The sequence below is a fragment of the Carassius auratus genome, chromosome 41 (assembly GCF_003368295.1).
Source record: "Carassius auratus strain Wakin chromosome 41, ASM336829v1, whole genome shotgun sequence".
Classification (NCBI taxonomy): Eukaryota; Metazoa; Chordata; class Actinopteri; order Cypriniformes; family Cyprinidae; genus Carassius; species Carassius auratus.
In genome coordinates this window covers 19,219,057-19,229,974 of record NC_039283.1, presented here as the reverse complement: position 1 = coordinate 19,229,974, position 10,918 = coordinate 19,219,057, and the positions used below count along the sequence as shown (strand labels likewise).

The following is a 10,918-nucleotide window of genomic DNA, read 5'->3' as shown; positions in this document are numbered from 1 at the left end:
TACATTTTGTTCTGCCAGCTCAAACTTGGTAGGGTAAATAGTGGGGTGACTGTTAATTGTCCCATATCAACTCTTTACAGGGTTTTGTGGTTGAATTTTGAGAGAACCAAACATTTAAGAGAGGCCTCTTCCTGGAAGGATAGGTTCAGATGGTGTTGTTAACATCCTTGGTAAAACCTGAAACTATATGTTTTAAATCTGTTAAATGGTTTCCCCTGTTTTACAAAAAACAATCCTCAAAAACCTTTCTCTCTGACACAGGAGTGAAACGTAAATAAGATTTCCCACAATCCAGACTATCCACCACTTTTACATCTGCCAACTTGTAAAACTTTAATCAGGCAAACTACATCTATTTCTTGAATATAACACTCAAAAATGTTAGGTAAAAACTGTTAGCCTGAATGCACTGTAAGTCTCTTTGGATAAAAGCGTCTGCTAAATGCATAAAATTAAATAAAAAAATGAGATGAAACCTGATTTAAGATCTACAATATAATTCATACAAGAGCACATCTTGATTTGTATTAATCTCACCCTCGGTGTATAGAACCTTACATTGGTTAAGAAATACATTCCAAGGTCTTGAGCTCAGTTATATATATATATATATATATATATATATACACACACACACACACACACACACACACACACACACACACACACACACACACATATATATATATATATATATATATATATATATATATATATATATATATATATATATATATATATAATTTTTTTTTTTTTTTTTTGAGAAACATATCAAATCTTATTAAAATTCACTCAGGGAAGTACTTTAAATCTGATTTTATTTTTATTTATTTTTATTTTTTTACATGCTTTACTGTGGTTTTTCTGTGGTTTCTTTCTCAGTAAAGAATCTGTTCTGCAAATCTCACACATCAGATTTTTTTCAAACATAAAAGGGGAAATAAAGGATAGAAATGTCCTATGAGGTAATACATTGCCTTTGTCCTTATTTAAAGTATAAATGAAAAGACTTAAGTGTTCAATTTGAGGTTCCTCAAACTGAAATGTGAGTGTTTTATTTTGTAATTTCCTCTTAAAAAACACAATGGGAAAAGACTTGCAGCACCAGAACATGATGTTCTGTATTTTTGAGTAATCCACAGTGGGTTTTTTTTTTTTTGCAAGAAGAAAAGATGGTTGTTATTTCAAATCTGCCCTAGCTTATGCCCCACATGTTTTGACACATCAAATGGCTATTTCTGAATGAATGTAAAACTGACATTTTAAAGACACCCATCAGATGTTTCTACACAGAAGATACTTTCCAGATTAAGCGATCTTTAACAGATATCTTGCAGACGTACATGTGCTATCTGGGTGGTATTTATAAAATTGTGATTATACAAATGGTAATCACTAAGTTTTACTGTAATAAAACTATGGTTAATTTTCATAAGTGTGGAGTAGAACACCCTTTAAAGTCTGAGAAACACCAATTATTATTTGTTAGTGTTAACCAATCTCCTTGGCAGATTGCGGCTGTCATTATCATGAGATTCATGACCGAAGTTATTTAGTGTCAACACACTGGCCAGGATATATAAACTAAGTGTCTCAGCACCCAAGGTTTGTTATTGAGTTCTTCCCTGCTGTGAGCCTGGCTATCTTCTTTATACAAAACAGCAGACAACTCCTCTGATGGATGTCACTGATTATGGCCATATTAAGCTAATGTTGCGGTGTAGCCTATGCTCAGTGTCAGATTGGTACTGGAGCTTTGTGACTTTCAGAAAGTGCAGTTTTTGGAACAAGAGTGAATGATTGGATTTGAAAACATAACATTTATTGGAGTCAAAAAACATATTTTTTTTTCTATGAGGAACTTTCACATTTTAAAGGATCTATTTGGACGAAGCAAAATATAGGAGTGGGTCATATGCAATGGAGGACACTGCCATCTGCTGTCGACAAATGTCGAGCAACATTTATTTTACATTAAAAGTAGGCACACAGCGTAAATAACTATATTGTTGTTCAGTTTTCGCGTTTACTCTGTTAAATTAATACTGAGGAATTTATAGGCTACTGCAGACTTATATATTTTTTTAATAATTCAAGTAAACCATTTATGAATAACTTTCGTTATCTCTACATTTTATATATATATATATATATATATATATATATATATATATATATATATATATATATATATATATATATATATATATATATATATATATATATATATATATATATATTTATTTATTTATTTTTTACTTCTATTTCATATAATAATAAATATTGTGCTTGATCAGGTTGAAAAGGAAAAATCTTACCCGCGAATCTGCTGCCGAGAAATAACACGCTAGTGTGTACCATCGTATCCACGTGAGTTAAGAACCATACATTCGAGATTGTGCCGTGTAACTAGTTCGTGTCTAGGTTTTTTCTCCCATCATTCACAACTGGATTTGATTTTTTAGATATTTACAGCCATGTCTTCCTTTCGAAAAGCCTTGAAATCTAAACAACGAGACCACAAAGAGCGATCACAGGTAAGATTAAACATAACGTACTGGGTAACTCGCGTGCTGCCTTGCTAAATAGCTTTTGTTGTAAAAGGACTCATAGACTGTTGAAACAGTGTATGTAACAGTGTATTATTATTATATTTAATCTGACAGATTAATGTACGTATGTAGTTATGGTGTCAAATTAACCAGGTAACGTTAAAGCGAGTTTTACTGATATCCGATGGCTAACGTTACTTTAGCTTTCCCTAACAGTGAATGAGAAGGTTTAACTTTCGCATTTCTTGTTTGTTAACGTGACTTTTCTACCATCTCAGCTCGGTTTCAGGAAACATTTGGGACTACTGGAGAAGAAGAAGGATTACAAACTTCGTGCAGAGTAAGAAATAACACAACTTAATTATTGTTTTTATAGTTTTATGTTTACTGATTTGGATGCTCTCCCATAAGAGATGTCAATGAAAAGTTTTGTAAACAAGAAATACATTTATCGAAAATAAAACATTTTAAATAAAATGAGTATATATATTACAGTTAGAGAGCAATCTGTAAATACTTGATTTTTTTGTTGTTATTGAAATATTGTTAATTTTCATTGCTCAAAATTTTAAGGAATATTAGCTATGGGTATTCAACTGTTATAGTAATGTTTGACAAAATAACCAAGGCATTTAAAACAACAACTTTAATTTGTGGAAAACACAGTGATAGGAAATTAGAAAACAGATTATAACTTAAAGTTTGGAGGGTTACAGATGTCAGAAATTAGTAGGAAGTGTAGAGGCCCTTGCTTTGAGTGACTTGAGCACATCTGCAGCCGTTGGGCATCACTAGTTTCTGAGACTGCGCTCGCTGGTGTGATCTTGGTACACTCTTTTCCAGTCAATATTTTGGTACCTGTACTGGGTTTCTTAGCAATAACTTTGCTTCCAAGGATTTTAACGGAGATTTTCATTTGGGTTTAGCTCAGGACTCTGGCCCGGCCATTTCATTATTTCAGTGTTCTTAGCTTCAAGCAACTGCTTTGTGCTTTACCTGTTTTGAGGTGTGACGGGGACATAATCCTGCATGAAAATTGCTGGATGATCGGGAGATGCTTGCAGGGAAAGTACTGCATCTTGCTGAAGGACGTTCTGATAAACATTTGCATTCACCCTGCCTTGTATCTTCAGAAAACATCCCTCAAACCATGCCACTTGCTGCAGAATACAATTCATTTATTAAATATGCTTTTAAAAAAAGCCCTTCTGCTCCTATTTGGATAACTTCAAATAGGGCTGAGCAGTGACCTTGAAATTTAGGAAATTGTAGGTTATTCTAATTTTGATGTCCACTATAAGTATGTAAAAATATAGATATGTGTCTCTGTGTGTGTCTTTTGAGTGCCTTAGTAAAGAGAGTAGTGAATATAAGAGATCCTAATCAGGATAGTAGTAAATATAATATACTGGTACAGGATAATAACAATGAGTTTGGATGTAACTGATCACTTTATAAGATGAAGGCCATTATAGTTTTACTTCAGATTGGTTTGACATTGGAATATAGTTGAAATACTTCACTTATGATTTACAATCCGCTGTGTACAACATGTTATTTGTAATACAGTGACTACCATCGGAAACAGAAGACCCTCACGGCCTTGCGCAAGAAGGCAATGGATAAGAACCCGGACGAATTTCACTTTAAAATGATACACAACCATTTAAAGGTTTGTCCCCTCTTAGAACTGCTACTGCATTCAACTATCTTAGCCTGAAATGGGAGCAACGAGGTTTGTGAATCCTCTGCTCATTCTGCTACTGTTCAGGATGGAGTTCACGTGATCAAACCAAAAGACGAAACCATGACAGAGGAGCAGAAGAAGGTGATGAGGACCCAGGACATCAGATATGTGGAAATGAAGCGAGTGTCGGAGATGAAGGTGGGGCAGATTCTTCTTATATATCGGTTTATTTGTGGCTTCATCCCTTTAAAGTGGAGAATAATGGCTTAAATGTTTTTATTTTTCAGAAAATCGAAAGGATGAAGTCAGAGCTCCACCTTCTTGATGTTGATGAAGAAAAGAAAAATAAGCATGTTTTTTATGTGGACTCAAAAAAAGAAGGTACCGTAATATTGCATAGCTACACCTATTACATAATGTAAACCTACCTTATAATCAGATAGTATCATATTAATATATTTATTTATACACCTTATGCGCCTTACATTGCTATGCCAGTAAAATAAGATTTATTGATGTAATTTACATTTTAATTTGACATTTTTTTTTTATGTGGTTCGATACAAAACATTTGCCTCTAGCTACTTAACTTTAGCTTTATGTGAAGTTAAAGAGCAGGCCAAATGGGTTTTTGAAAAAATATCTCTTTTGCAGTTTATAAAGTAGCTATCCTTAAATGAAAACATTATGCAAAGTTGTTCATCAAAAAAGTGCATGATAAATAAAGATATTGTCTTTTAAATGAGAGAGTCGTTTCTTAATCGCCTTAATGATTCGTCATATTTTTGCTTGTTACAGGTATGCATCACTAGGTAACATATTTGCATAATCCCGCCTGCCCGCTAAATAGGAACACTCTGACCTGCCCACAAACACTTCCGCTAGTTAGTTTGTTTACTTCACATCATGTTGAGAAGACGCTGTGTTCAAGGATACCACAGAAATAAGATTCAAACCTTTTGTTTGCATGTAATTTTAGTAATAAAAATTAGGACTTAAAGCTGCAGTCGGTAACTTTTGACGCTCTAGCGGTTAATAAACAGAACTGCTTGCGTCTTGCGGAAGAACATCGTAGCCGGAACTACTTCTCTCTGTTTATGTCTATGAAGAATCACAAAGGTACTGGGTTACTCCGCCGCGGTACCCCCGAAGCAATCTAAAATAGTCCGAATATAAACACTTATTATAGGTGCACCCTAGTTATTCAGGACAAGCTAAAAACACGGTTTGGAAAATGGATTCATGGTGTACTCGCTTATTATATATATTTTTCTACATTTTGAACACAAACAAAGTTACGGAACCCCAGCTCTGATTGGTTGTTTCTTAACGGGAGCGATGGATTTCTGCAAATGGCAATAGGCCCACTGGGAGGAGCAAGAGGAGCTTGATTTTTTTCACAGATTATCTGTCTCATATTCTACTGTCAGGACATAATGACAGGTTTAACAAATATGTAAAAAAATATATTTTTACGAAAGTTACCAACTGCAGCTTTAATAAGGACTGCTTCTATAATCTGGCTGGTTTTCTGAACTTAGATGCATTTAAACCTGTTGTAGTTGCTACAACACAATATTAGGACACTTTAAAATAGCATATGACCTGCTCTTTTAATACTGCATGATTGTAAGTTTATGAATATTTGAATAAAAGTTTGAGATCAAATGATACTTGGTGGACCACTTGCAGTATTGCTGCAGACCCCTTTGTTATGTAGACGTAATTTATTGTTTGCTTGCTTATTTCATTTTTATATTTTAAAATTTGTTTTTTTTAATATATTTTTTTTTATTTATCCTAGTGGAGGGCTTTGATCTGGCCACACACCTCAACACAGTACCTGAATTGGTGGGACGAGCATATAACAGACCTACAATAGAGACGCTGGAAAAGAAAAGCATTGTGGGAGCAGTGGATCCTCAGAGAATAAAAGTAATTTAGCCACTGTATAGCATTCTTTGTATAACCTATGTAACCTAAGTATTTTAGTGTGTACACTGCACTGTTGAATCATTTCTTCATTCATTTACCCATTTTTAATAAGAATTCATATATTTTACACTAATTTAATAATTGTATAAATAGTAGTCATGACGACTTAGAAATACATTCTAAATTATTCATAATTTTGATTATGTAATAATTTTTAAACCCATGAAAATGCAGATCCTGGTGTAAATAGTGAAAAAAACACGTTTTAACACTAACTTCTCTGCATTTATTGTACCATTTCTCATATTTGTCATTTTCTAACATGTTGAATCCCCTTTCTCAGAAACTTGCAAAGCAGAGGGAACTTCAATATCTGAGGCTTTCACAGCGTATTGACAGAGAAAAAAATATGTTTGTCATTAGTCAAAAGATCCAGACTAGAAAAGATCTGCAAGTAAGTGAATTCTTCTACATTTCACATAAACCCCTTAAACATGGGCACTTCAGTACTTTTTATAATCATTTCAATTTAGTAATGCATGGATTTACCAATGATCTTGTTTTTAAGAACCTTATCTTATGATGAAGTGTTGGTGGTGATTTCAGAATTGGTTTTCATTTTTGTGTGACATCTGAGTTGTGCTTTTATCTCTGACAGGATAAAGTTAAGAAAGTGAAAGTCTGTGAGGAGACCGAAACTGCTCCAGCTGTCTATAGATTTGAAGCTAAGAGGAAAAGATGATGTCTTTGTATCAGTACACCGTGGAAACTCACTTTCTTGTGACCATCAATCAGCAGTTTCATCTATGAAGTGGACTCTCTTTCACTTCTATAGTGTGGTTTGAAAGACTATGCTGGGAATCTTGCACACTATATAAAGCAAGGAGTTTGTAAATATTTACTGCAAAATCGTTTATTGCCTTAAAATACACATACTGTTTTGTAGTTCTTTAATTTAACAGTAGATGGCACTAAATCATCTCATCAAATTTACAACCTTGATAAATATAATAAAAAAAACAATTTTCCTGGCTCTTGATGTAGGCATTCAATTTTTTAAATGCAACTATTATGCCTTCAAAATTCAGTCTCAACTCTTTAATGATTAGGTGACATAGCAATATAATTTATATTACATGGTAGATCCATAATTCAGAAATACGGTTTCTGTATGTATGTATATATATATATATATATATATATATATATATATATATATATATATTATTTTTTTTATTTTTTTTTTACTAATATACATTTTTTGTCCTATTACATCCTTTGTTTTTTTTTTTTTTTTTTTTTTTTTTTTTTTTTTTACATTTTGCTATTACCATTACATCTTTAAATTGACTGGCTACTAAGATAAACCCGGTTTCCGGGGGCTCTTAAAAAGTCTTACATTTTGTTGTATCAAACTTAAGGCCTAAAAAAGTGATTTCAAGTATGATTTCAAGAGGTTTTAAATGTGGGTATGAAAGACCAGAATTGCGGCTGAATGTGACGATTAAACTTCAAAAGGCTGATGTTATGATTTCATTGAATAAACATGAGCGCTGCACATTCAAAGTCCAGTGCTGTTCTGCTGTTACCAGGGAAACAGTTATACTCTACCAAACGCTCCACCTGCTGGCAGTATGAATGATCATTTTCAATAAATTTTTTTGATGTAATGTAATGAAGTCTTGTAGGTTAGACTAGTGCGCGTTCTTTCACTGCATGCATTAATCAGTGCATTTAGAATGATCACAATTTAAGAGGGGGAAGAAAATGTATATTTATATAATCTCATATAGTTACAATCACATGAAAAGTGATGTTTTTTTTTCTCCAAAAGCAAGCATTATTATAAATGTGATTTGATTTTATAAAACAGTTCATGAGATTAAGTTTTAGACACCATATTTCCTGTTTTGTAACTGAACTGTAAATTATGCTTTTTACAGTAATTTTATGTTACTTTATATGGCACTATAGACATTGCCCTACACCGCTCATATGGTATTAATTATGTGTTCAGGTCTTAAAAAAGGTCCTGCAGAAACCCTATTTAAAGCAGAAGTTAATTTTCTCAGAACATTAAATGGCCCACTTTTAAGGCCCACACGTCTCTGCATGACTTGATTGATCATGCAGGTGGCAGCGGCTTCATAAACAGGCCCCATCCATTACTCTCTCCTGGGAAAGAAGAGGATTGAATCAGGAACAGGTAAATGTCACTGTGTTCGAGAGGAGCAGGCCAGGAGTCTGTCTGTGCCCACGCTGACCACAGGAAAAGCAGTTTGTAATGAATGCTGCGTGCATACTGCTGCTGTACTGTAATACACTCAAAATGTTTAATTCTTACATGCTATTCTTTACACACACACACACACACACACACACACATATATATATATAAGGAATTACAAGCCAGTGTTCATAGTGACATGTGGATACATGTCCAAGTCTGGTGATATTTACAAAGCAGCTCCGTGTGACATATCAATATTGACCTTCTGTATTTGCCAAAAGAAGTCACTGGCAGTGTGTGTGTGTGCGTCATGTGGCCGAGCATTCGTCACTGCGACCGCCTCGGTTTGGAGTGCTGGGTCATGCAGCCATGTGCGCAGTTCCGCTCTACTTCTGTCTGTCATTACACAGAAAGCCACTGTTCTTACTGAAGCCTGTCTTTCATTCGCATCAGCTTTTGCATGGGGTCATGGCTGCAGGTCTACCAGCGCAGTGTTGACAGTGACCCCTAGATCTGAAAGATATTGGTCAAAATCCTCCACATTGTCCCGTAATGTTATTAACATTAGGAAATATAAAAGAGGCCTCCTGTGGCCCTCATGGAGCTCTTGAGCCATTTGTTAAGGGTTTGGGATAGGAGTGTTGAGTTGACAATAGTTTTAAATAGGCTCATTTGATGGGATGGTATGTGAAGTCTATGCTGAGCCTCAATGCTTTTGCTCTTCTTTTTTGTTTTTTTGTTGGTTCTGTGAAATGATTAGTGAAATCTTTAAGATGTGTACTTGGGATAATGTCTCAACCTGACTCCTGAGTAATTAATATTAAGTGATTCTGAATGGCACTAATAAAATGAGTTGTAAACGCTGTTGAAGCCTCTCAGTATGTAAGTGAGTGTGAACAAGCATTTCATAGCAGAGTAATTTGCTTATTGCTGATAAGTATCTCTCTATTTCTAGACTTTTTGCATGCAAATAGATCACACTGTAACAATTTCCATGGATTAAACTGTCATTTCAGATGCATATAATATAGGCCATTTCTTAATCACTCTCTGTTTAAAACAGCGTTGGTGACTCAGAGTAGTTTTGACTAGAGTATGATGGCCTTGACTGTTATTACGGCACCTGAGCCCGCTGGATGTCAAGCCCCTAGCTGCCTCTTCTCTGCTGTACCTCAAAGTCTCCTTTCAAGAGTGAGGTTAAGAACAGCACTAATCGATTTGCCAATTACGGTTCAGGGTAACTGGGTGGGTGAACAGTAGAATCGGTGGGTTGTGTGGAGAAAAAATGGCTGAGGTTCTTATATCTGCCCCATTGAGTAGCACCACACTTTGTCACACGGCTTTTGAAGTAGCAGATTGTAGCGAGAGCTCGAGGGGTGGGGGTTTGTCTCTGTGCCAGAGGGAAAGCGACTGAAGGAAAATCTTTATAACTCTCACTGCATGCGAGTGTGCGTGTATGTGTGTGTGAGGTGGGATCACAGAGACCCCTTTAAATAGTCACTAATTAGCCATGAGCCTGTTTGGAAGAGGCACTTGAATTGATTAAATTTGCATGGGAGCCTAAATCACGCTAAGGCCTCCTCCCCAGTGGAGCTCGTTTCCCCTCTGCTCCCCAGACATGGGGGCCCATGGGGGGGACCCGCTGTGGGTGAGAGGACAGGACAAGGCGTGGCGCGCACCCATCTGCCTGGGTATTACCGTTAGTCCATCACTCTCCCACTGGCAGCTGTGTGCCTGGGGGATGTGTTCATTACACTTTAACTACTGGATCTGTCCTTGTCTGCAGGCAACCGGGTGTCATTGTCTGTCTATCGCTGCGTATACCTCCACACTCTGCTTCGCTCAGCCTTATAAAACAACAGTCTGGCTTTATGGTCTATGATGGCCTGTCAATGGATGCACCTTATTGTTGTTTGCTACATCATTGTGTCTCCCTGTAGGTTTTTAAACTGCTCTCTACCATTACTTCAAAAACTTAGTTCAGCCAAAAAAAAGAAATTGCAATTATTTACTCACCATCATCTTGTTTTAAACCTGAATTGCTTTCCGATGTTCTTGCTTTTTTACTAGGTACAATGTTGTTTGAACTCCAATGCTCTTTAAAATATCAAGTTTTATACATTTTAAATCTTATGAGTATATTCTCTTTAGTTTTACCTATTGAAGCTGACCCTATACCAAAGATCCCATTGACATGTTAAAAAAATAATGAGAGTAATTTTCACTTTAAAATTATTGTAATATGTTTCTATGATGCTTGAACACTTTAAACCACAATATGACTGGAAGGGATTCACAATATAGCTGTACCATATTGGTTATCAGCCAGTATTAGAGTTCCTTTTAAAATGCTGTTCTTCTTCTTCTTCTTCTTCTTTTTAAAATAAAAACATCAGTTCATATTGCGCATATCCATTTCCATTTCCTCATTTTTACTTGCATTAATATTACCTTTGCCATCATCTAATGCTCAGTTAAATCTATTCTTCAAAAAAACAATAATAATTTAATAAC

At 35.2% G+C, this 10,918-nt stretch overlaps 1 protein-coding gene across 2 annotated transcripts; it reads left to right on the top strand.

The window, feature by feature from the left end:
- The first annotated feature begins 2,314 nt into the window (after positions 1 to 2,314).
- On the top strand, positions 2,315 to 7,207 carry LOC113059181 (probable U3 small nucleolar RNA-associated protein 11). Of its 2 annotated transcripts, XM_026227481.1 has the most exons (9): positions 2,315 to 2,370; positions 2,466 to 2,537; positions 2,831 to 2,892; positions 4,122 to 4,224; positions 4,324 to 4,437; positions 4,527 to 4,620; positions 6,044 to 6,174; positions 6,518 to 6,628; positions 6,833 to 7,207. In XM_026227481.1, exons 2-9 carry the CDS (start codon positions 2,478 to 2,480, stop codon positions 6,914 to 6,916), a joined length of 759 nt encoding a protein of 252 aa, XP_026083266.1. In that variant the 5' UTR covers positions 2,315 to 2,370; positions 2,466 to 2,477; the 3' UTR covers positions 6,917 to 7,207. The 2 variants fall into 2 exon arrangements, with proteins under 2 accessions (XP_026083266.1, XP_026083265.1); XM_026227480.1 differs by lacking the exon at positions 2,315 to 2,370 and having other exon boundaries at positions 2,377 to 2,537.
- The last annotated feature ends 3,711 nt before the right edge of the window (positions 7,208 to 10,918 follow it).